Source organism: Vulpes lagopus, chromosome X, assembly GCF_018345385.1.
Source record: "Vulpes lagopus strain Blue_001 chromosome X, ASM1834538v1, whole genome shotgun sequence".
Taxonomy (NCBI): Eukaryota; Metazoa; Chordata; class Mammalia; order Carnivora; family Canidae; genus Vulpes; species Vulpes lagopus.
The window spans coordinates 90,189,105-90,215,676 of record NC_054848.1 but is presented as its reverse complement, the minus strand read 5'-3'; the positions used below and the strand labels follow the sequence as shown (position 1 = coordinate 90,215,676).

General features: G+C 38.1%; 1 protein-coding gene across 18 annotated transcripts in view; it reads left to right on the top strand.

Annotated features, from left to right (window-relative positions):
• Window positions 1-26,572, top strand: part of KLHL13 (kelch like family member 13) — a 221,912-nt gene that overhangs the window by 130,555 nt on the left and 64,785 nt on the right. For 7 of the 18 annotated variants that reach the window (XM_041742182.1, XM_041742166.1, XM_041742170.1 and 4 more), the window contains one exon: window positions 12,359-12,424. The exons of 8 other annotated variants lie outside the window; for them this stretch is intronic. Coding sequence is in view for 9 of the 10 variants with exons in the window: in XM_041742166.1 (XP_041598100.1) it covers window positions 12,359-12,424 (66 nt within the window). In the remaining variant the exon portion in view is untranslated. Of the gene's footprint in view, window positions 1-10,511; window positions 10,630-12,358; window positions 12,425-21,816; window positions 21,862-22,239; window positions 22,459-26,572 lie in introns of those variants that run through there. 3 more of the 18 variants (XM_041742172.1, XM_041742174.1, XM_041742173.1) reach the window with 3 other exon arrangements.

The window sequence follows — 26,572 nt, the reverse complement described above, 5'->3', positions numbered from 1 at the left end:
AAAATACTTGGGGACAAGCTAGAAGTAGCCATTGTCCAATATTAGGAATGCACCAGATGTCACTGAATTCTTTAGTTTAAAATTGTTAATGTGAGGGCCACCTGGCCTGCTCAGTGAGTAGAGCATGTGGCTCTTGAATCTCAAGATTGCAAGTTCAAGCCCCATGTTGGGTGCAGGGCTTACTTTAAAAAAAAAATTGTTAGTTTTATGTGATGTGACTTTCACTTCAATTAAAAACAAAAACAAAAACAAAAAAAAAAAAAAAACAAAAACAAAAACAAAAACCTGTCCCATAGTGTGGTAAGTGTGGCACTGTGTGGGGAATAGGATGATGTGTTAGGTTGTGTGCAAGCATTTCTCATTTTAGGAGTTATGCATCTATTTTTATAGCTGCCTTCTCATTATTGTAAATTATAGCAGTCTGCCATTTGTAGTCATAAGCTGAAAGTTTTTCTTTAAAGACAAATGTAAATCTAAAAGGGCCGATATAAAGAAAAAATAAACACTAAAGGTGTTACTGAGATACCCCTGGAAGTGACAGACAAATGGAAGGTAATTCACAGCTGTCTGAATAGTGGAAACTTTAAGAAATGTTATATTCTGGGGTACCTGGGTGTCTCAGTGGTTGAGCATCTGCCTTTGGCTTGGGTGATGGTCCCAGGTCCTGGGATCGAGTCCCACATCAGGCTCTCCACAAGGAGCCTGCTTCTTCCTCTGCCTATGTCTCTGCCTCTCTCTGTGTCTCTTGTGAATAGATACATAAAATCTTTAAAAAATCTTATATTCTGTGTTCAAGCTGGTTAATTTTTATTGAGTGTATACTGGGTCCTAGCTGCTGTTCATCGAAGGTGAATAAGACATGGTTTTTGCCTTGGATACGTTCAACCTAATAAAGGAGGTAAACCACATGGATAAATAATCTAGGAAGAGGCTGAATGTGCCAAGTACTAAAACTGAGCACAAACAGACTGAGATCAAGACCAGGTACTTTTTGGATTACCAGTCCCGTTGAGGAAAATGCTAGAATAGATCTGGAGAACATGAAATGAGAAATTTGCTTTTGCCATTAGAAACGAGGAACAGAAGCAATTTGTAGTGCACCTGACAGTGTATTCCATATTCGAGTTTCATCTGTTGTGGCCCTCAACACCTCTGTGTTTCTCTCTCATTAACTTTGCAGTCATCTGGGCTCCCATCTCCCCAACAGTCTCACATTTGTAGAGAGCAGAGCAGAGGGCTTACTTAGTGGACTTTGGAGCTAGACTGCCTGTGGACAAATTCCAGTCCAACATTTACTGACTGTATAACTTTAGTTGTGTCATGGACTTTTCTGTGCCTTAGTTTCCTGTTCTGTAAAATAGAGATATTAATAGCACCCACAGTATATGGTTACAGTGAAGAGTAAGCCAAGTGAATCAATAGTTAGACCATTTAGAACACCACTTGTCCCAGGTTACATGGCCCACAAACATTAGCCACTGTCATCATCTCCTATGCATTCCATCTGCTGAAAATCTTTTTGAATCCCCCCCTCGGCCCCCACCACTATTGCTTCAGTTTAAGACTTTATGTTGTTATGATTGACCGTAGTTGTGTCTTAATCAGTTTGGCCTCCCTGCCCCTGTGTCCCACTTGTCAGCCTGACACCTTTTTGCTCAGGCTTAGCACTCAGCTCAGGTGTCCCTTCTGTGAAACTTTGCCTGATTCCCTGCCCGAGTCCGGTTAAGGCTCTCCATGTGCATTCGTGTGACCTCGAGCATGCCTCCACTACAGTGCATCTCACGCAGTGCTGTGACTATACTTGATATTCCCTGGTCTGTGAGCCCTTGTGGGCTGGGGAACTAGGCTGATACTCAGGTTTGAACTTCCAGCCAAAGCACAACACTTGTTACAAAGTAGATGATTATTAATTGTGTGGGTGGATAAATGAATGGCCTCTGCCTATAGAAAGTTAGCTTACAGTGTTCATTTTGCAAGCTGAGTTGAGCACACATAGGGCTAAATAAAAACAATGTGTCTTATGGGCTGCAAGAGTTCAGAGAAGGACATTTGGTGCCTGTTAGACAAATCAAATGAGGCTTCAAAAGGTAGAGAGCAAGCAGCCTGGGTGGCTCAGTGGTTTAGCGCCACCTTCAGCCCAGGGTGTGATCCTGGAGACCCGGGATCGAGTCCCACGTCGGGCTCCCTGCAGGGAGCCTGCTTCTCCTTCTGCCTGTGTCTCTGCTCCCGCCCCCCTCTGTGTGTCTCTCATGAGTAAATAAATTAAAAATCTTAAAAAAAAAAGAAAAGGTAGAGAGCTTGAGGTAGGAGCACCTGGGTGGCTCAGTTGGTTAAGCATCTGCCTTCAGCTCAGGTCATCCCTGGACACCCGGCTCTTGCTCTCCTGTGCCCTCTCTCTCAAATACATAAATAAAACTTTTTTTAAGGTAGATCTTGATTTGGAACTGAAGAACAGGCAGAACTTGGGGCACCAGCTGGTTCAGTGGGTAGAGCATGTGCCTCTTGATCTTGGGGTTGTAGGTTCAAACTCCATGTTGGGTGTAGAGATTCCTTAATGGTCAAACCTTAAAAAGAAAGAAAAAGAAACAGGCAGAACTTGTGTGAACAGGGGAGTGGCCATAACTTAGGCAGGGGGAGTGTTTTTTTTTTTTTTTTTAATTTCTATTTCTTTTATTTTTTTTTTATTTTTTTTTCTTTTATTTTTTTTTTAATTAACTTTTATTGGTGTTTAATTTACCAACATACAGAAAAACACCCAGTGCTCATCCCGTCAAGTGTCCACCTCAGTGCCCGTCACCCATTCCCCTCCAACACCCGCCCTCCTCCCCTTCCACCACCCCTAGTTCGTTTCCCCGAGTTAGGAGTCTTTATGTTCTGTCTCCCTTCCTGATATTTCCCAACATTTCTTTTCCCTTCCTTTATATTCAGGGGGAGTGTTTTATGAGTTGAATAGATGATAACAGAATAAAAAAAACTGAGAATATGTAGCATTTCCAAAAGAGAGAAGAGACCAGCCTGATTAGGGTATGTGCACAGGGGCGAGGCGAGGGATGGTACAAGTAGTTCACAGGCTAACAATGGGGTGCGTTCTGAAGGCTTTTACAGATTGTTTGCACGATGGTGAGGTTTATGGCCATGCCCCAAATATGATATTTAACCTACGTAAGTAGCTGATCCATCCCATGGACTGTACTAGCCTGAGATCCAGGGCCTGGGAGCAGGGGGTCTGGAAAGGCGGACAGGTTCTGAGCTAGAAGACACTAAGTGGTAGAGGAAGTGGAGCTCTGTTATTCTTTTACAGCCCCTCTCTGCATTCTTATCTCTATCTTGGTTTCTCTTTCTCTATCTCTAAACATAGTTGCCCTAACTCCCCAGCTCCCCCCACTCAGCTTCCTTCATATAGCACCCCACCCAAGTTCACAAGGACTCCAGAAAGCTCTTGACACCAGCCTTCCCCATTCCCAGAGGGCAACACCTCTTTGCTATTTGAAGAAACTTGACTGTACTCATTCACACCAATGTGAGAATAACTGACAGCCACCTTACCCTGACAGCTCTACTTATTATAATTTTAACAGGATTCTTTTTAGCTCAAATGAACATGTACTTGATGGAATTTCTGGCAGTAGTACACAACAAACAATGAGAGAGAAAGAGAAGAAGTGAAGGTGCGAATGTTGGAGGGAGAGAAATTTTGTTGGAGAGAGAGTTGGCACTAAGGAGAAGATATTTTGAGACAGGAAAAGCCTTTGCTGATTTTCCTTTCTGCTCTAATCCCTCCTCTATACATTTTTGGTATATTCTTCTCTTGAATCCACAGCAGCCTAAGCTGCATTAAAAAAATAATAATATAATATAAATATACATATAAATATACATATAAATATATCCCCCATGGCAGTTCTTGGCTAAAGGGATTTTGTGTTTCCCAGTTGTGTGCAAATCTGAGACAACCCATAATGAGAAATAAGGTTAAGTAAGTAAGGAAGAGCTGGGGTGGAGGAGACCTTGAAAATGGGAGTTTACAAATACATCCAAACAAATAAGGAGTCATGGAAGGTTTTTGAATAGAGGATTGAGATGATCCAAGCAATATGGAGGGTATAATTAATTCTTAGTTTTGGATTAGTAATGATAGGGCATCACGTTCACTCGTGGCTCTTGTGTGAATGATCAATACAGAATCCTACTTTTTACTATCATTTTTTCAGTATTCTTGGACTTCTTCCTTCAACTGTTAGTGTCTGAATACCTGAATCTGACTGTTCTGTGTGGGTTCTGAGCCGATCTTTCCTTTCAGATTCAGGATCCTAGAGATTTTTATGACCCTTGTGTTTCAGGGTAGCCCATAGGGACCTATACACTGTGTTTCTGTGTCCCAGCAGCACTTCAAGTCCAATATTAGCAAAACATGGCTCCCTTTTGTAAGACCACATTTACTTTTATTTAAATAAAAACCTGCAGCCTTTGTACCCCAGAATACTCCCCAAGATAGTGGTTAATGATATGTATCAGTTAGCCTGTCACACCTGCAAGAGCTTCCACACCCTCTACCCAACCCTAAGCAGATGCTAAAGTTTGTTGTGAATATGCTTTTCCCCATGGGGAACTCCATTGTCTCTTTTTTTTATTATTACTCATGGTGTTGAGATCCTCAGTATTTCTACCCTGCTGGTTTGCATAAATGGGAAAGCCAGGAAATGGCATGAGAAAAGGATCTGAGACATTTCCTTCTGTCTCAATTTTAATTCTCATATTGGAACAGAAGATTCATAGGTCTTTAATCAAATATATATATTTTTCTCTATTTTGAAAGTTACAGGGGCTTGTTAGCAATGGGCCCTCCTGTGCTTCGTTTGTGTATTCTCCTCTTGACTGCTCACTGTGCCATTTGAGTTACTAGGTATTGGTGATGTGCAGTGGCTTGCTTGGTTGAATTCACTATTTTATTTTTTTGTTCAATCTAGCAGAGCAGTTATTGTCAAAATTGGATTTTGTGGCTTACTTTTTTATCATCACTGGTTACAATAATTTAAGAGGCTCTAGTAGTCCAAAGAATATGTTTTTTGTCCTTTTCAATTAGCAGTCTGTAGAAATTATTGGTTTTAGGCAATGCTGCTTCACATTTCAGTGTTCTGGTCTGGGTGTCAAACCAGTGAAATGTGTTTCTTCAGTTTGTAGTTTTACCAGCACTCTCTTGCTTAGACAAATGATGATTGGCATTTCCCTTCCTGATTGTAGCAAAGTGTCTGCTCCACTCATTTTGGTTCAGCAGTCACTCACTGAGCCATTCACCCCCTCCATCCGTCCATCCTAAAGTTGTTGTACACCTGCTGTTCTGGGCACTCTGCTAGGCACACACAGGGGGCCATCACACAGACATCCAAAGGAGCCTCTTACGTATTTAGGTATACTGTTTGAAATTGTGGTCTTCCATTTATTTCTTTCCATTCTTATCTTAGTTCAGGGAAGAGAATGCCCTTTAATGATCTCTCGTTCCATTATCACCCGAAAACAGTTTAGTCTTGGAGGAAAGAAAACCTCCCCCTGCCAAACTTAATTTCACCAAAGTTTCCTCCTACAATTGGGCTACTGTGTGACAGGCACTGAGATGGGTAGAATAAAAACATAAGGAGGACCCAGAGGCAGCTCTCAGGAGTTTATAGTCGAGTTTATAAAAACAGTTACAATCCACAGTGACAGGACCTCTAATGTTCAGAGTGTCATGGGGGTTTAGAAAATCTGGCAACGGAGTTGGCTAAGGGATCTCCTTGATAGACAAGGAGAACAGGGAATTCCACGTGGAGAGAGTGTCATAGGAGAAACTACTGAGGCATGAGAGAGTATGGCACGTTAGAGGTCTGTGCCAAGAAATGCTAATTGAGCAATAAAAGAGAGCTCTGAGAAGTGCCATTGGGAAGGTATTTCTGGCAATGGTAGAGGTTGATGATTCTGCAACTTGAATCAGATACCATCCTATGCCTTCCATGATGTATTCCTCTTTTCCTCCCACTTTTTACTTACTTCCTCTTCAAGTAACTCCATGGTGGCATTTAGGATTCATGTTTGCAGGGGTTTTTTTCCCCCTAAAATAAATATTAATACAGAGGTGACTAATGGACACCAAATTAGGTGTCAGGGGATGTGGATTCTTGTTTTCCAGTTCTCTCAGCAGCTAGGTCACTTGAGCCAAGCCAATTTAATAGCTCTGTTTCTTCACTTAAATGGGAATTTTAAAATGGGAATATTAACACCTGCATTGCCTACCTCAGAGTCCATTTGAAAAGGCAAATGAGACTCTTAAAAATGAAATGGTACGGTAGACATTTTTCTTTGGAATTCTGCTAGCTAGGGCTATCTATCATCTGACACTCAAGACAAAACCACTTCATGGAGTATCTGGATAAGAAAATTAAGCTGAAAGGAAGTTGACAAATAGGAATATTCTTATTTCCTCATTAACTCCATATGTCAGCCCTTCTGTCTGTGGAAAGTCATTTAGTTTATTTCTGTGTTTCTTCACTAACATGATGAAATTTCCTTCTTCCCATTGGTCTGTCATGTATATCTTCACCCATTTTAGTCTTCATGGTAGCTATTAAATAGTAATAGATTTAAGACTTAGGCTACTGGGCTGCCTGGGTGGCTCATTCAGTTAAGTGTCTGACTCTTGATTTTGGCTCCGGTCGTGATCTCAGTCATGAGATCGAGCCCTGCATCAGGCTCTATGCTCAGTGCAGAGTCTGCTTATCCTTCTCCATCTGCTCCTCCTCCCCTCTCCCTCAAATAATAAATTGTCTTTTAAAAGAAGATCTAGGATAGTAAAATATGAGTTGGTATATTTCATAGTCAATCTTGAATAATTTATATCTACCAGGTAGTTTGAATTACTCACGAATTACCCTCAATCATTTGTGTTACCATATAGTGGAGTGACCTGCACTTTGTTACATTTTAGGGATATATAAAAAGGTTATGATTCATTCAGTTAGGAATGGGAAGATATGAAACTAGCTGTGTTTTTATTTTTTGCAATTTTTCCTAATCCAGTGACAGTACAGGTAGAGTTATTAGTAACAGGAAAAGGCTTTTCTTCCCTTTTGACCCCACCTTTCCTATTAGATTGAGTGGTAATACTCCTGGAATCTGGTCACTCACCTGAAATATGAACTTCCGGGCTGTAGGAATATGAGCAATTGCTCCCAGTATAAATACCCCTGACCAACCCTTCTTTAGATCAATGGTTTTCAAAATCTATCATCCAAGGACATTTCTGCATGGCAGAAAACTCTCTAAACCACTTAAGTCCTGCTCTGAGCCATCTTATATACACCAGAAGAAAGGAGAGTCTACTACAGCTATGGATGAGATAAACACAATGATGCTATTTTAAATGGAATTTAAGTGAATTATTATTTTTTTTTGTTTTTTTTTTTAATTTTTATTTATTTATGATAGTCACAGAGAGAGAGAGAGAGAGGCAGAGACACAGGCGGAGGGAGAAGCAGGCTCCATGCACCGGGAGCCTGATGTGGGATTCGATCCCGGGTCTCCAAGATCGCGCCCTGGGCCAAAGGCAGGCGCCAAACCGCTGCGCCACCCAGGGATCCCTATTTATTATTATACTAGATTAATATAGACCCTGTCATCAAAATCACTAATAATCTAAGAGCCTTTACTGTGTACTACCAGGAGTAATGCCCCTCTTTCCTCCTCCTATAGATGAACTCTAGTGCATGTGAAATGTGTACGTGAATTTGGATAAAATACCTATTCTAGTTCAAACTATAATATAAAATGATTATTGCTTTTTTTCTGCCAGGTTTGAGGGAAATACTCTGGTAATTGTTCTGTTTTCTACAAAATCAAATGAGGAAATGGTCTGGTTTATTTTTTCTTTGTTTTAAAGTCTGTGGTACCATTGATACATAGTTTCAAAACATTCTTCTGAGGACCTAGTGGATTAAATCATTTTTATGTCCACTAAGTACTGCCCTTTTTTGAAGAATTCTTGAGAAAAGTGTGGCCCATATCCAAAATCGCATTCTCCTTTTTTTTCTGTATTTGAATTTTTTCCTTATAAGTTAATGGAAAGGAAAGTGGTCAGTTTTTGCACTCAATAAACAAGAAAGAAGGTGTAGACAGCTTTTATCTGGGACATTTTTAAGTCATTGAAAGAATATTCAAGTATTAACTGCTTTTTGAAATTATTGGCAGAATTCTCTTAACCCACTTTAACATAAAATGGTTGAATAAGATGAAAATATTTTTTATTGTCTACATAAAAGAAAGCACCATGGTTTTTGCATCATTGCATAAATCTAAGAGATTATGCATACATAAAAAGGATGAGACAAAGCTGAATGCTAAATGCCAACATCAACGAAACCTTGTCTGAGTATTTGACACTGAGCATAATGGGGTGTGGTTCCACAGGGAGAGAACACTAAATATTTACACCCCAGGACTTGTTTCTCTGGTAAAGCTTCTTGTCCTAGATTAATCTCCCAGCTAACACTATTACCCTCCTTTTTAAAACATATCCCCTTCTTACACATGGAGTTTTCTCCTTTAAACCTCATGAGGTGCTAAACCTTCTGGATCTAAAGCCCTGCTCTTACTCTCCCATCTCTTTCTGTGGTCTTCATGAATTCTTTCTGTTTATTGTATGGATCTTCAGGTGAATTCTCTTGGTTTACTGTGAGTAATAAAAAATAAAGCATGCCCCCCCATAACCTCCCTTAGCTCCCCCCCCCCCCCCAAGATCACAGCTCTTCTGTTGGTTTCCCTTTCTCATCAATTCTCTGGAATTTTCCAACAGGAGCTGTGATGTATACAGGCAGCATTGTGACATGTTAATGCAGAATCGTTGCCCAGTGCAGATGGAATTCACTTCACAGTTCATACCCTTTCCTTTTCAGGCCTGAGAGCAGTAAAAGAAGGTACTGAGATTGGTGTGTACTGTGAAGTCTGGGGAGGGGTGCCTCCTTTGGCCACTTACCCTCAGGCTCTGACTTGCCTTCGTGTCATCTTCTCACCATCTTGCTTGGTTTTATAGGCAGAGAGTGCAACAGGTATTTTGAATGGTGTGTGCTAAACTGGTAGGAGGAATGCATGGTCCATATAATGGAGGAACATTTGAAAATTGGAGACTCAGATTACCATGGGAGACATCACAGAAAAGAATTGGATTGGAGCTGGATCTAGAAGGATGAGTTGAGTTCAGAAAGTGGAGAGGGAAAGAGATTGCATGTCAGAAGGCTCTGGAGCCAAGGGAGACAATGAACAAAAGAAGCTCAGGGGATGGGAAGTGGGTGGTAGGGGATACTTTGGCAATGAATTCCAAGAGTAGGTCCTCCAGCTTATAATGCGTTCTTAGGGCTAGGCATTGTTGCTTGAGTAATTCCTCGAGTGATCCACTCATTGAGCACATAGCTTCTCATAGCTCATAGGATAAAGGCCAAGCCTCTCAACTCACATGTGATCTCTGTATCCCTTAAAATCCACTCCCCTCAACACTATGTACCTGTGCTCCTTCCAGTGATATTGAAGGCCTCCTTGATCCTTCTGACCTGTGGTACTCCTTTAAATCTCGGTGTGCCTGCACAGACTTTGTCTTCTGGGTCTGCCTGGGGAATCTCTCATTCTTGGGCCTCGGTTGCAGCCTAACTTTTATTGCTCTTCTGATTTTTATCATTCCTCTGTAGAATCCTAGGCATATACTAGGAAAGCTTCTATGCTGTATTTTGTGCTGTCAGGGTGCATGTCTGCTTCCCTCACTTAACTCAGAGCTTCCTGAGAGCAAGGGATTGTGTCTTGTTGACTTTTCTATCCATATCCCCTGGCAGAGTCCCTACCAAACATGTAGCAAATTCTTAACAAGTATTTGTTGAATGAAATATTTATTGAACATTTAATTTACATCATGTATAGTTGTATTTTAAGAGAGTTCATCTAGAAGCAAGGTGATTGATAGCTTGAACATAGGTGCAGAGGGACCAGTTGTATGTATTTTTGGAAGTAGCTCATTTGTTAAAAAAAAACAGTAGGGATTAGACAGTAAAATTGATAAAGAATAAAGGATAGGACTTAATGACTGGCTACTTGAGGCACGAGGAAGATAAGAGTTATAGATAATGAAGATTTAGGTTAATATGACAAATAACAGGGAAAAATCAAGTTACTTTCAGGTAAACATGTTTTTTTTCTACGTCAGATCTCCTGATGCTAGTATTTGTCTCATCCCACCTCTGCTCTGAAGATGAACACTTTGTTCCTGTTCAATTAACTGGAACTAAGCTCAAGATTCATGTGCTCCTGATCTCTGTATCTGATCAGCACTTAAGATAAGAAATAGAAATAGTTCAGCCACGCTGGCTACAATTTCCTACCAAGGGAAGGTGTTCAGTGCATAGGTTTTTGAATATATCAAGGCTGTTTCTGCTTTTGGGAGCTACAACTGAAGTGTTATACCAGGCAGATGCACTGGGGTGCGCTACTATGTAGCAGAGCCTAGCTGTGCATCACCGCTCTCAACTTTAAAACTCCAGAGAATTTGATGAGAGAGGGATCCACAAGAACATGACAAATGATGAGAGTTCAAACCTTAAGAGAAAAATGGGCTTATTGGTAAGACACCTTTCTTTTCCTTTATTTACTGCTGTTACTTATTCATTAAAATAGCAGGCCTGTTGTTTTCATATCTGCCTGTGAAGCGGTGTACAAAAATCAATTTTATATGTATTGTAGAATTCAGGAGACATATTGGTAACCATGCAAAAATCATAGGAAGCATGTATAAAGCTTGATTTTTTTAAAAAAAAAGTCACTAAGTAAATTCTGCTGTATTTCAGTGTGTGGTATAAATGGTTATCTATATCCATATATAGCTTAAATGTAATACAGGTTAAGAAATATATATATATTTTAAAAGTTAAAATAAAGCATAGTGACTTGTGTAGAGATACATAATTTCACTCAGTTACCAGAAGGTGGCACACCAGATTCTTCTTAAATACACAAAGGAAAGGAATAATATTAATAGGAATATAAAATAAGCTGTATTTAAAGATACTTTCCTGTATTTTTAAGGGAAAAAATAATATAATCGTTATTTGCATGGTGAGGCTTAATGCTAAGACTTAGCAGATATTAATTCAATCCATTGTAGCTTTTTAAGATACAAAAATAATAATTTTTATGTGTATAGCATTTTAAAAGTAGACTTTGACATAGTGTTGTCATTAAAGAGATGCTGTTTCAAATTCATCATTCCAAAAACCAAATAAAACATTTGCTACCTACTTTGGCATGAGAGGTCCTTAGACTGAGGATAACGTTATGGGTAAGGTCTCTGGTGAGGTCTTTCTAAAGATACTATTAGACTATGACTTTGATTGAGTTATGACTTTAATAATACAATAGCACTTGGGGGATGACCCAGAAAAGAGCCCAAGCTGCTTATTTTGAAGAAAATGTTAGATCAGGGTAATGCCTAGTAATGGTGACTTTCTGTAAGCTAATTGCAACGTGAATATCATAAATGCAAACACATTAAATTAGGGGTTAGAGCTCCTCCAACACCTGGCAGCTTACTTTTAATTTTCTCAAAGTTGGCTGGTGCCAGCATCACTGCAGTGCTCCCATAGTAGTCTCTATTTTGAAAGCTGCCTTCCCCAGGCAGTATCAGAAGTCTGTTTGTTCATTGTTGTCTTATAGATCAGCCCAAAGGGGTGAGATACATGGCAGAACTTTCGCCAAAACAGAATCTCCTGGCTAGGAGACGGTGTGTCTATTTGTATGTTTTTTATTAATTACAAGCAGTACGAAAATCAGAAAATTGGTAGTAAACGAACCTAGAAGAACATTAGCCATCTGTTCCCTGAAAGCTTGTAATGTGTGTCATTTGCTTTTAGGTTTTTATGGTAAAACAGTCGATCAGCAAAGAATTGAACTTTAGTCTTCAAAAACTAGAAAATGACAAAGCATTCCAAGGCCGTGTATATATTTACTGGAAAAGTGTTTCCTTCTGTCCAAATTTGGCTAGTTTAGTCTTTCAGATCAGCTGCCAATAGATGTTGTACTTCATGTCAGTCTTTATTCCAGACTTTCTGAAACATTAAGAGAGCTTCTAAAAACAAATAGAATCTTATGGCTTTCTTGTTACCTTGTTTTTTTTTTTTTTTTAAACAATTTACATGTTTAAAAATTGTCCTATGTGGTATAAACTGTTCAGTATTTAGAAACATGGTTTATTAATTTACAGCTAAAATATCTGCAGAGCATGCTTTAAAATTTTTGAACTAAATACAATAAAGCCACAATTAACCAGATTTTTTTTTTTGCACTCCATTTTTAGGAGACGGAGACAGTTGTCTTTAAAACAAGCCGATTTCAAGGATATATTCAAAAAATCAACTCCAGGGTATGTCCAAGGGTCTGCATTTTCCTCTACCTTTTTGTCAGTGAGAATTTATTTTTGTAAAAAAAAGACCCTGAGATACTAGAAGACATTCAGTCATCAAGGAATCTTTCAGTAATGTCTAGGTTACTGTGTTGATTAAGCTGAAACAAATGATAAATTATTCCGTTAATAGAAATACCACACATCATTGTACTGTGTTTTGTATTTTCCAGTGGGCTTTCACAAACACGAGTTCAGTTGGTTTGTAGAATATTGCTGTGAGTCAGGCAAAGAAAGGGGCATCTTCCCTATTTTACAGATAAGAGAAGATAATATGGGAAGTCACAAAGCCAGTTAGTGGCAGAACTGCAGTCAGACCATAGGTGCCTACCTCTGTCCTCTTCCCTACCCTTCCTCATGGAAAAGGCTTGAAACAAGCTTTTTAACAGGTACATGGTGTTGAATAGTCTATACAGTGTATATGACCTTTGTTTCCTAATTGCTGGGATTTCACCATTTCCCACTTCATAGATGTCTATTGGTCTGCCTCTGTGCCTATCTGTCAGGCAGCTGGATACCTTGCTTTCAGACTTTTCCAGACCTGGAAGGATCTAGAGTGTGGGAGGGCAAGGTAATGGCCTTGGACAGGGCAGACTGAAAACAAGGGGTGAGCAGCCAGTGCTGAGATTGTTGAGAGAGAAAACAGTCTTGCATAGCTGTCTTGAGTGAGGGGTTAGCAACCTTGACTTTAGAGCAGTGTTTCTCCAAGTTTAAAAGACTAGGCATGAAAATCAACTGGTGGACTTGTTTAAAATGCAGGGTACTAGGCCTCACCTCCAGACTTCTGCATTTAAGATATTCACCCCAGACGATTCTCAGGCATACTAAAGTTTGAGAACATCTGCCTGCCAGGTATAGGACTTTTCTCTTGGCATATGTATCAGAGTGTAAAGAAAAGAGCCACTTTTCTCTCAGTAGCATCCGTGTTTCATGTCCAAGCATATATGGGGGCTGGAGTCAGACGAGGTGAGGAGTGACAGATAGGGCTGGCACACACACATTGCTGTATCTACATCTGAGGCATTATCACAATAGCTCTTGTGCATTATGGGGTCTGTGAAGTATTTTTAAAAGACTTGTGTCCATTTTAGACTTGAAGACAGTAAATGGCCAAAAGAGAAAAGTGAAAATAATTAGGTTTTGATATTTGAAGAGTTAGCCCGTTCCCATTGTTTTAAATTAAAATTAATTTTAAAAAGTTGGCTAATAGACTAAGCTTATACAGGGTTCTGGATCGTTAAGGCTTTACAGTAGCAGTGTATTTATGCTTACCCATTCATGTTCCATATGTGAATATGCAGTCTGCCTCATTAGATTGCCAGAGATTTGTGGCCAGGGAACATGTGTTCTTTTGTATACTTGTAACATCTAGCAAAATCATAAGTTCTTAGTATTTATTGATGATTCAACCAATTCAGCATGCACTCTTCTTTATAGGCTTTGGGCTAGGCATAGTGAGTTGATTGATTGATTTTGGTATTTGTGAAGTTCAAGGAGTCAATCTTGCACTGTTGGTAATGGCTAATATAGAAAGAAGTCCTCAGTTGAAACAAACGTGTTTTAGTTGACAGATGTGAAAACATGGTCCTAATTAATTTGCTAATGCTTGTTCCTCGTTCAGACTATCAGTTTAAGCTCAGTCTTGCTGCCTCTTCACCCTTTTTGGAATATAAGTTATGTTGTTCTCTCTACAGATTAGAATCTCAAAGATTGGTAATTCTGGAAATTCCCAAACATAAATATTTTCGTTTACTGACTGAACAACATCATAGGAATTTAAATAACATGTCCAGACCTGGTGGTTCTAGAAGACTCATAAAAATGCTCAACAGCGTCTGTGACTTAGATCAAGCTGAATAAGGAATGAATGAATAAATATATGCTAGCTAATGGGAAGATAAAAATTCACTTAAATGTTATGTAGCTTCAGAATTCCATGAGAAGTAACTGATTATTTAAAACATATTCTGGGGCGCCTGGGTGGCTCAATCGGTAAGCATCTGCCTTTGGCTTGGATCATGATCCTGGGGTCCTGGGATCGAGCCCCACCTCGGGCTGCCTACTCAGGGAGCCTGCTTCTCCCTCTCCCCCACTGCTCATGCCCTCTCTGTCTCTCAAATAAATTAAAAAAAATGAATAAAATCTTTAAAAAAGAAAATAAAACATATATTTGATTTTGAAGACATGAAGTGATTCTGAACTTACTTGTTGAAGTAAGAAAGTTAGAAAGGCAGTCATAAAACCCAGATTTAAATTAACATCTAGTTTAAGTGGCACATGACTGGCTCAGTATGAAGAACATGCAACTCTTGACCTTGGGGCCCTGAGTTCAAGCCCCACGTTGGCTAGAGAGATTACTTACATAAATAAACATAATTAATTATAATTAATTAATATTAATTAATTAAGTCTAACGTAAATCTAGGGTCAACCTAAAGATGAAGTGTGTTTTTTACTCCCTTGTATCAAAACTCCATTTACTTTAGTTAGTAATAAAACATGAGATAAGGGAAAAGAAATTATTTCCCCCACTGGACAACCATTACTTGGGGGTGTGTAGGGAAATAATTTTTAAAGTCATGTCTACCTTTAAAACAGTTGGTTAAAAAAGATCAGTTTGTAATACACAAGCATTTTATATATCATGACCTAATGATGTCTGACATCATAGGATTTTCACTGAATTGCTAAATAGTTTCTGAGGCATAACTATTTTATTTTTATTTTTAGAGAAGAGGGTATGAGTAGAGTAGGGGGAGAGGCAGAGGCAGAGAGACAATCCTAAGCAGGCTCCATGCTCAGTGAGGAGCCTGATGTGGGGCTCAATCTCACGACCCTGAGATGTTGACCTGAGCCAAAATCAAGAGTCAGATGCTTAACAGACTGGGCCACACAGGCACCCTGAGGCATAATGATTTTAAATTGCACTTTTCGGCTAGTTTCTATAATTTAGACTTACCAGTATGTATTTGTTATCTTTAAGTGTAATTGTTTCTATATCCCCTTTATTTCTCTAAGAATAAAATCTTTCTAATTTAAGATCACCCAAGAGAAGAATTATAAATTCAAAAATGAGAAGGATCTCAAAATAGTTAAGAAAATAGAGGTATTGAGCTGGTTGCTAAATCTCTTGGATACCACCATAGCAGACAAGTTCTAAGACTATAAAACTACACACCCTTATGAGAACTGTTGATCACCATGTCATGGCAGCAGGTCACAGGGTTCAAGTTTGAGTTGAGTCTTTTTTGGAGTTTAAGATTTTCTCATTCATTTCTGGTTATAGCCTTTTAGTTTTAGTCAACAATAATTTCTATAGATATATGTATAAGAAATTTAAAATTGTGGGTTAGGCCTGGGAAATGTGAAAAATAAAATTAAACCAATTGAATATAGAGGGTCCTTTTTTGTGGAAATTTTAAGTAGTGTTGTATGATCCTAGTCATTAGAATTAACTTTCCATGGAAGTGTGAATGTTATAATAACTCTTTGGATAAAGGGAAATAAATATCATTTTTAAGTAGTAGCATTATTTCATTAATTTTAATTGGAATGTTGAGGAAAATGTCATATATTATTCTAAAAGTCTTTCAGTAACTCAGAGTTTTACAAAAGCATACTTATTTCTGAAACAATGTAGAAAATAGCAAATGTTGCCTTTCCTTAATTGACATGCCCTTTGAGATTGGGTATATGATGTGCTTGCTATTGAAAAGTATTTCAATCATCATAGATAAGCATTACTAGAAATTGTTTACTCTTATTAAAATAGTTTAGGATTTACAAAAATTAAGATTGTAATATTGCTTATTACATTGTTTTCATGCAACTTTTATAGTTTTGCTTCTATATTTGATACCAAATCAGAAGAAAGTAAACTATGTAAAAAGCTTTATATGAATGTGTTTTTTTAACTAAAGAGCCATATTATTTTTGTTTTCTAAAAGATTTTATTTATTATTTTTTAAGGTTTTATTTATTTATTCATTAGAGACAGAGAAAGAGGCAGAGACATAGGCAGAGAGAGAAGCAGGCTCCATGCAGGGAGCCCAATGTGGGACTTGATACTAGGACTCCAGGATCACATCCTGAGCCAAAGGCAGACGCTTAACCACTGAGTTGGACCTTTGTTGTCACCTGCACCAGTCCTCCTGGATTTGCTCTCCTGACTTAGCTCCAGAACCTCATCCATCTGACCCCCAGTTACAAAAGTTGCCACATACTGGAACCACTACCATTCTGGCTTTTCATTCTCCTTCTATCCTGTCATTCCCCTCCTTGCCCTTTCTGTTTTCTCCCTTTGTCTCTTTTCTTTTTGTTTCCTGATTTACCAGTCCCACTTGTTACTGTTCTATGCCTCCTCTCCCCCAAAGCTCAGTATCCTTCTTTTCTTTTGGAAATGTTAAAGATGGGAAGAGTTACTTCCCTTCACTTTGCTCCTGCCAGCATGAAGGAGTTCTGTATGCATATACACACACACATGTGCACGAGTATGTGCCTGAACAGTTGTGTTTTTGTACTTGTTTATATTGTGAAGAAGGAGATAGGTACTATACTAATCCAAGACATAGTCATAGATGTAAATCTTTTGTGGGACTGTAAGGACCTGCACGGCTCCATTAAGGAAATTGACAGGTGAGAAGGGTACTTAGAAAAGGTGAAATTATGGCTTTCCAACATAGTCATCTTTGAGAAACATCTGGGATTTTCCATTTTGATTTTAGCAAGGCTACAATATCTGAGTATCTAGGAAAAAATATTTTAACATAATTGATATTCATTTTTCCTGAAACAAAGGAGATGCGTGCTCGCGCGCGCACATGCACACACACACACACACACACACAAACACGTGCATGCGTGTGTGTAGGTAGCCATTCATGTGAACAGTTCTGCTTTCTGTAATAAGGTGCCCAACTATATTAAGGATTTTAGTCTGTTGTGGAGAAGTCAAGTTTTCATGTGCTTTAAAAGGTTTAACAGTTCTACTTGGTCACCATCCAAATACTCTTCCTGATTGGTAGAACATAACAGAGCGCACAATTTGGCGGATCTTCAGAGCAACACAAATACTCATGGATATCCCAGATTAGTCCGAGGAGACGTTGTCAGGACCGAAGAGAAGGTTACACAGCGCTGGCTCACACAAACTGTGGTCAGTGCTATTAGTCTCAGGTTGTACCAACCACAGGATTCACCAAAACTTGCAAGAAGAAGGTAGGTCAGTTCTTAGGGAATATCAGGGAAATATCTCCATATTTCCTGAACTGTCCAGATATTTCGGACCTCCAGAGAGGTCAGATATGTGACATACTCATCAATTCCTTTCATGGAGTGATGGGACTAAAGAACTGTAACTGTCAGCCACTGAGTTAAATTTTTTTGTAGAGTTCTTTAGAAACATTTATGTTTAGAAAAAAAAATCCCACTCCTAGCTGTGTATTTCACTTCTCTTCCATACTATAACTGGCTTAATTTTTATATACTTTCTTCTCCCTCATCCTACTTAAACACCTAATGGAATGAAGATCTTGTAAATGGTCTTTGAGCACATTTGTGTATTTTTGATGTTTGTCTCTCATTTCTATCTTTGAGCATACAATAATTGGAAGAATAAGGAGCTCTTGGTAATGCTTTTTTATTTAGAATACATGGAGATACGTACAGAATGTGGTTCACATCACAGAGAAACACATATCCAAAGGAAAAGTCTCATCAAGGAGGGACATTAGGAATTCTAGAGTGGGAGTCCTGGACTGGCAGATGGAAACCTGGTTTCCAGTTCCAGTCCTGCTGCTAGCTAGCAGTGTGACATTCGGCAAGTTAATGTCTTTGGGCTTTAGTTCTTTCATCCGTACAGTGAGGGTACTGAGCAAGATAAGTTGTAAGAATTCTAAGTTATAAAAAATCTCCTCTGTCTACGTTGGGAACCAGGGAATTCTGCATTGTAAGATTTGGCCAAGAATGCCTCATTTTGTGGCCTTGGCCAAGTCCCAGCATTGTCCTTTGTTTATGACATCTCTGAAATACATACTTCACAGGTATTTTCAAGTGATTAGTTAATGTTCCTAAAATGCTTTGAAGAGCTCTTGTGTATGTTGTCTTTCTGTCTTCTTTTATTCAGTGGTCCATAATAGAAACCAAGTGTTCTATAAATGAAATCAGTGTTTCTTATAAAGTCAACAAGGGTTTTTGACATTTCCCAGTCTAAATATTAAAGTAGTGGGACACTGAGCCTGCATAAAATTATATTTAAAATACACATTTAATCATTTTCTCCCTATCACTCTGTAGGTGAAAACATTTTCAGTTCCAGAATGTAATGGTAATTACAGTTGATAGTTACTACTGGAGTCGCCATCAGGGTAGTAAAATCTGATTAATTTGGACTCTGCTAATTTGTATTTGGAGTGATTTTACCTGGCTGAAGTTTATTTCTAAATGATGTATGAAGAACATTGTTGTTAAGCAAATTAATAGTGTAAAGTAGATTTCATGGACTATATTTCTACTTAAATGAATTATTTTTAAAGCCTTTGGCATAGTTGTTTACTTGTGAGAGATAATTAAAAATGACTGCTAGCAATTTGTTGAAGCAGAAGAACTGAATAGAAATAAATGTTCATCATCAGATGTAAACTTTTAGGGTTTTGGGGTCTTTACGAGTGCTGAGGGTGGTGTGAAGGGAAAGCAGTCTTATTTTCTTTTTATGCTGAGCCAATATTACCATTGTTGGAGGGCCACAAAAGCAGGTTGTAAACATTAAGTGTAAGAGAAATCTACACTGGCAATTGACATAGATGATTTGGTGGTACTGACTGATTTCTTTGGAGCCTGAGCTTAGACAAAGATTATGTTTTTTTTTAAAGTTGATTGTTCACAGAAGAATAATAACTGGAGAACCTCTGCAATAAAGTGATCTTCACCTGTTTGTGGGGGGTTACCCCCTCAGAGATTTAAAAAAGTCTACATTTACCCTATATCCCACTCATAAATGTTGAGTTGACTTTCTACAGACTGAGTGAAATACTTTATTTTCCATGTTTAATAGAGGTTTGGGGATCTTTGTTTTCAGAAGTTGTATTTGCAATTACTGCTTTCTAATATTCTCATAAGCTGGAAAGTGGTTGAACTTCCTAAAACATCACCTTCTTGCTACATACAGCTAATTTGTAGCTGTTTTATATTTGTACATGTTTGACAATGATTCACGTTTTTGGAATGGAACATTCCAAACTTGTGTGTGTGTGTGTGTGTGTGTGTGTGTGTGTGTGTGTGTGTGTGTGTATTTTGTTCTGGGGATTTCCAACAAGTTGGCACTGCTGATTGTAAAATATTGACTATGGTATATTTGTTTTTTTTTAAATAAATTTATTTTTTATTGGTGTTCAATTTACCAACATATAGAATAACACCCAGTGCTCATCCCGTCAAGTGCCCCCCTCAGTGCCTGTCACCCATTCACCCCCACCCCCCGCCCTCCTCCCCTTCCACCACCCCTAGTTCATTTCCCAGAGTTAGGAGTCTTTATGTTCTGTCTCCCTTCCTGATATTTCCCACACATTTCTTCTCCCTTCCCTTATATTCCCTTTCGCTATTATTTATATTCCCCAAATGAATGAGAACGTGACTACGGTTTATTTGTTTTAGTGGTACTTTTTTAAAAAAAACCTTTTAAATGTAGTTTGCTCATTAAGGTATTAATAAATACTCCTCTCTCTGCTTCCCTTGAGATTTTTATGAGACTGTTTTGTGTGTGGATACTAAAAAGACAAAATATAATTTAACTTTTTAAGTTGCTTGCCTGGGCTTTTTTGGGGTGCTTCTGTATGATCGACTGAATAAAAATTATTTGTGAGTTAGTGATGGCTGATATCTACTTGCTGTTTAATAAAGTTTATGCATTACTGGTCAGTCTTTCAAAATAAGCTTTCTCTCCATAGGTGCATGTATGTGTGTAGTGTGTGTACATACTGCATATACATGTATGGTTGGGTTTCATAGGAAAATGCTTTTTGCCTGAATATTGACGCGTTTCTTAAAGGAAGGTATTTGTGATTTCCTTAGCTAATTTCACACTGTATTTCTGGTATGTTAAATCCTATATTGTGGAATTTTTGAACGTAGTTGCTTCCTATGGTAACATTCATCTGTGCTTTTTGAATGCAAATGAGAAAGCCTCTTAAGGGACTAAATCTCAATCTTTTAAAAACCGGGAATAATTTGGAAAGAGTATCCGAAAGCCAGCTACTAAAGTTAGAAGTGTGAGTTTATTGTTTGCATACAGACTTGAAAGTAAATATGAATTTTGTCACAGCAGTGATTTTTTTTAAAAAAAGGTAGTGGCTTCCGTGTGAAGGGTGGTCTGCTTTTACTGAGCTTGCACTGGTGAAGGCGGGATAATTCTGTTTTTAGGTAGATGTAGAAGGGTGCTATGAAGGGAGATGTTTAGTGATGGCTACTTGCCGACATCAGAGGTAAAATTCTTCAGCCTGTAAATAAAGAATTCAGTGTCATACCAGCCTCTCCTATTTTCACTTCTTAGAATTGTGTGGAAAATTTGTGAGTTTGGTGCTTTAAACAGAAACTTAAAACACCCAGTCATTTTTGGGGCACTTACAAGGCTGTTTTCTGGCAATATTTTAAAACGATATAGATGAACCATGTATTTGCCACTGCTTTCATGAAATACCTCAAGTTGCCTTTGACAGCAGCTTGAATTTTTCAATCTCCTTGTCAGTGGCTAACCCCTAGAGGTTACCGGACCTGCCGCTGAGCTTTGGAATGGTCCCTGCTGGACACCTGCTTGGCCAGCAGCATTGGTCTCTCCTCTAGGCAATTTGTGAGCTGCTTGAGGGTGGGGGGAGGAGGGAGGGGGGCTGGAGGGGGGGTAAGGGGGAAGAGAAGAAGGGGAGGGCAGCATTGAATTAGATTGTTGATAGCGTCCCTCCGAGGACTGCTATTAAGAGCACGCTACTCTGTACTTCTCTGCTGCAGAAGACAGAGTGATATTCGTGTTACCACAGCATGTTGTAAATGTATGAGATTCTGCTCATCCCGGCTTGGCTTGGAAATAAGAATAGGGAAAGGAGAGCAACTTGAATCAGAAGCCACTAGAAGAACGTGCAGAGTTCTGCAGCAGTTTATATTTGTTCTTACATTTTGCCTTCTTCTAACTGGAAAGCAGAGAGAGACTCGCATTTTTTAAACGGGCTTTTCCCATAATGGCATTCTTGTATTGTGTGGCCAGAGCTTGCACAGGAGGAAAGCGGGCTGCCGAATTTAGTCACTGATCTCTATTAGCTGTGGCCTAAGGCTATGCTGAGGTTTATATCCCATTTGTATTGTTGCAGCTCAAAAGAAGAATGTTCAGAGGATGACAAGTGTATTCTGAGTAGGTATGTTGTTTCATTTTCATATGAAACCCATCTATTTTTTTTCCTGCTACTATTGGTCAGAAATCAGGTTAATAGGTGCAGAATATAGTATAGTGCTGCAGTATCCCCGATAAGGTAGAACAATGGTAATGCAAGCTTAAAACAACAACAACAAAATAAAACCCCAGCTGCTTTTATTAAATAAAGCTGCATTGTGTGGTCTGCACAGTGCAGTCTTAAAAAAAAAATACTGCAGTCAACGCTTTCCTAACGAGGTGGCACTATTGTTGAGTTAGAACGATAGAATCATCATATTGCTTTAGGGGACAGGAGGATTTAAGGAGGTACCTTGCAGCCCTATTTTACAGATTGGAGGCATCGGTGTAAGGGCACTGGCAGGATCCCTTGCTTGTTCTTCGCGGCAGCCGCTGCTGTGTCAGTACAGTGTGGAATGGAAGTCCTAGTTGGTAGTCTGTTATGGAAACGCTGCTTACTGTTATTGTAGTACCGTGGTGACAACATGCCATTGAAATGGAAAACAAGCTCTCCTGCTATCTGGAAATTCCCAGTTCCTGTGCTTAAAACATCCAGGTCAACTCCACTTTCTCCAGCATACATGTAAGTGAGAGAAAAGAGGATATTGAAGTGGGGTTTCATTCATGAATCAACCTTGTGGCAGAAGGGGGTAAAAATCCCAAACAGTGACATCCCCAAACCCACAAGAGTATAAAAATCTCAAGCTGGTTTATCATTAAATATATTGGCATGCCCACATTTTACCTTCGGTTGCTTGTCCTAGGAGCTTATTTTCATTTAATGTGCTTAATGATAATTGGATTACTCATGTAAAAGTCTAAAATGTATACCTAAAGAAATGCCTAAGGATAGGCTTTAATCTTTTTACACTCGTTGGATTTTGTTTTGAATTTTTGTCTATCTGAAATATTGAAGATGACTTCTTTTGTGTAGTGGCACAAAACACTGCTGGGGATTGATGCTGGTGTGGTGTTAAATAGGGAAGTGCTCTCTATTAATTTTTGGGTGAATTTGAAACATTTGGAGTTAACATGTTGATCAGAAAACGAGTCTTTTAACCAGGACTTTTATACTTGAGTTGTGAATGAATATTAGTAAGTTTGATGTTAATATCTTTCCCAGTTTTATAATCCAGGTTCTGAAGTGTAAGTTCAAATTTGTGCAAATTATAGTTCTATGAATAGTTGTATACATACATGGAGTTGAAAAGCGTGTTCTGCCTATGCCTGTTTTAGAAATTTATTTTAAGTCAATATATACTAAAATATATTGGGAAGTCTTACTAGAATTTTTGAAAATCTTAGTTTTTAAATTCGCAAACTGTTGCCTTAGAAACAAAATCCAGAAATATAATAAAATATCCTTTAAAAATATTGTCTGTGATCCTTTTTTTTTTCTCTTGGTGAAGGAAGGCATAAGGGAGAACTGGACCTTTTTTTATTTTTTAAATATTAGTACGAGAAAAGCTTTTAAGTAAAAGCATGTTTTAACTGTTTTTCCTTTACAATATTTTTCAGTAGGAAAGATGTGGAAAATTGTTCCTGCTTCAGGTTAATTGTGTGTTTAGAAAGCCTGGTGAGTTGCCATTTTATTAGTTTTTGTTTTATATGAGGTTCAGATGCACAGTGGTGTCTTATCTGGTTCTTTAAAAGGCTTTCAGCTGCTGAGGAAGTGTGCTGGTGCTCTCAATCCAAAGGAAGCGATTCCCTAGAAAGCGTTGAAAAATGAGGACATTTCAGAGTGAAATTCTGTCATCATGTCATTTTCAGATTATTATGTTCTTCCTTAGAGATGCTTCAGGTGATTTTTATCTGTTTGCTTATTTTACTTTTCCTATAAAGTTAAAATTGTAAGTTATGTTTGTAAAAAAAAAAAAGAAAAAAGGATCAGCTATATTTGTTTCTCAAAAGCTGAATTTGTCAAAAGCACAAATTAATGGAGGTGACAAGTTAATGGAGGTGCAAGTTAATAGAGCTCCTTCAAATAATTTGAGAAAATGAGATGTGCCTGTTGACTTTATCTTAGCTGGTGAGAAATGAGCAAATATTTATCAAAAGCAACTTTACTGTAAAAACTAAAGAAAACATACACACCCCAAAACTTAGAGAATCGTAAGGTACAATTAATAATGGCTATTAATGAGTTAGTATTTCTACTGTATCTTACTATACAGAAGATCCAAATTGTAGCTCCTACCGCAGCTGGTTTGTCAATTTTTAGAGATGGTTAAAAAAAATTATATTGTATTAATTCATACTAGCCAAAGGCTCAGATACAGCTTAATACAGCATCTCTAATGAATTGCTTTCTTCCTTTTAAGTACTCCTCTCTTTGACCTGATGATATGAGTGAATTGACATAGATGGTAGAAGCTAGAAAATACCACAGATCTTGCATGTTGATGTTGATTGTTGGTGGTACACAGAGGTGGAATGGGAAACTATATTTGAAGGGCTAGCATTAGGTTACACCAGTTTGGCATTGTGACAGCCTGTTATTAAATTGGCCTTAACTTATTTTTCTTTATAAATAAATTAATACAGGGCTTTAAATATTATGTAAATGCACACAGGGAAAATATGTTAAATATAGGAAAAGACGAGGTTGGCAAATTTAAATCAGGTTTCTAAATACATTGCTTAGTTTTTGACTGTTTTAGGTTGGGAGTTCATTGTCTTACTTGGCCAGAAATAAAAAATATCATGTGGAACATGTTATTCTCATCAGTACTTCTTTATATTCCACAACACTTCTACACACACAAAATGATACTTAAATTGAGTGTAATTTTTGCTCTCAGAAATTACAAAGACTAAATTAGAAAACTGGGTCAGTAACATTATATTTGCTCTCACAGTTGTTGGGCTGGCAAACGCAGGTTAAATGGTTTATTTGTGTGTTTGGGTCGAAAGTCTTTGCCTTGAAATGGAGTAGTTCTGATTTTTTGGTCAATCATGATTATTTTAGAGTTAATCCATAAAATTATGTCTAAACGTGTAAAATATTATCTGGAATATATAATTCTTGACAGTTAACAGAAACATCTTTTTGTATGTTTGCTTGAGTAGCGTCAGTATTGGTTTGTAGTGTTTTGTCATTATTTATGGTGATTTGTCAAATAAAACACTCTGTGGTATTCCTTGAAGATATGGGTCATTTTTCAAAGACTGAGATTTCAATAACAATCTTTTTGGCTGTAGTAAAACTGTGCTGTAATAATCGAGCAAGTATGGAAAAAAACCTAAAGACTCTTTATGGTCTCATTCCCAGCCCAGGTTAGGTACTGCTTAGCTGGAACTCCTCTGTCGATGCTGGAGATAGGGCAGTGCTGCTACTCTCGGGAAAGGTACAACAGACAACATTGTACTTCCTGCAAACATTGAACACAAAGGCTGTGTTTCCCTCGTGGATTTTAACACCAAGTTTGCCTTCTTTCTGCTTGTTTAAAGCTTGAGTGAGAGGGGCAACCTCTCCATATATTCAAGAGTGATTGATGATAAGGACAATGTTTATGATGGTATTAAGGAAAATCATTTCTTATGTGGCATAAAGCACTCTTCAAATTGTGAAATTGTGTTATCATATGATTCAGGAATAGTGGGAGTACTTTAAAGGCAAAAGATTTAGGAAAACAATCCTTTGGCCTTCAGGTAGCTTGAATACCAAATACTTAATCTACCAAATGGGTAGATCTTGTGTTCCTTCCGCATCTGTTTTGAACCCTTGCATGGTGGTATGCGATCCCTGTGGAATTCTAAGGGACCGTCTCAATAGAAATCTGGGTGATGTGTTTGTGTTACACTCTGTTCAGGAGTAGGTTGAAGTTCAGCTTTAGCCTGAGGGAGGATTTCCTGGTCAGTGTAAACTGAATTAGTAAAGACTCTGCTCCTGACAGGTGTGAACCATATAAATTAACCTGTCATTTTGCCTAAATTAATAAAGCTGAAAGGGCAGTCACATCTAAGTGGTTTTCTGGTATTTTGATATTCACTGTTTTAAAACAGCAAATGGTTCCTTCAGGCTAATGTTATATGGTTAATGTATTGTTAGTTTCTAAGGGCATGCTGGAATAGAACAGGATTAACATTAGCAATCCTTTTATCTTTTTTTTCACAAGCTGTAAGTTTTGATAATGTGTGGCAATAAAGAGGAAGACAATGGGTAGGAATTAAACAGTGCAATGTAACAGTGAATTTGCTAGCAAGACAGATGCGATGCAATGTTTTCCTTAGAATTTTACCTTTCTCAAGCTAAAAGACAACGAGCGTAGGATGAGTATTAGTGGATTAGATTTGTGCCCCTTCAGCTAATGCACTTGCATTAGGTCAGCTTCCTGTTTACAGCTATTTTGTTTAATATGTAAAATAGTTGGTGGTAAATAATCAACAGCACAGTATTTTATAGCAGTTGTTTTCTGTCATTGTATCATTAAAGTTCAGTATCTAGATTTCCTGAGAAAAGGTTGTGCAGAAAAGATTGTGTATAAGTCTCTCTTGTTTATGGGTGATTCAAAAAAGAGAACAGATAAAAATAGGCATTTTCTAAATTTGACATGTTTTCTATACCCTAAGATTGTCTTTTTTTCTAATTTAGTGATTAAAACAAAACCTCGTGGTTTTAGAAATCATTTGACAAAATACTTATTAAATTGATAATGTCAAATTAGAAAATATATGTAGCTACTTACACAGATACC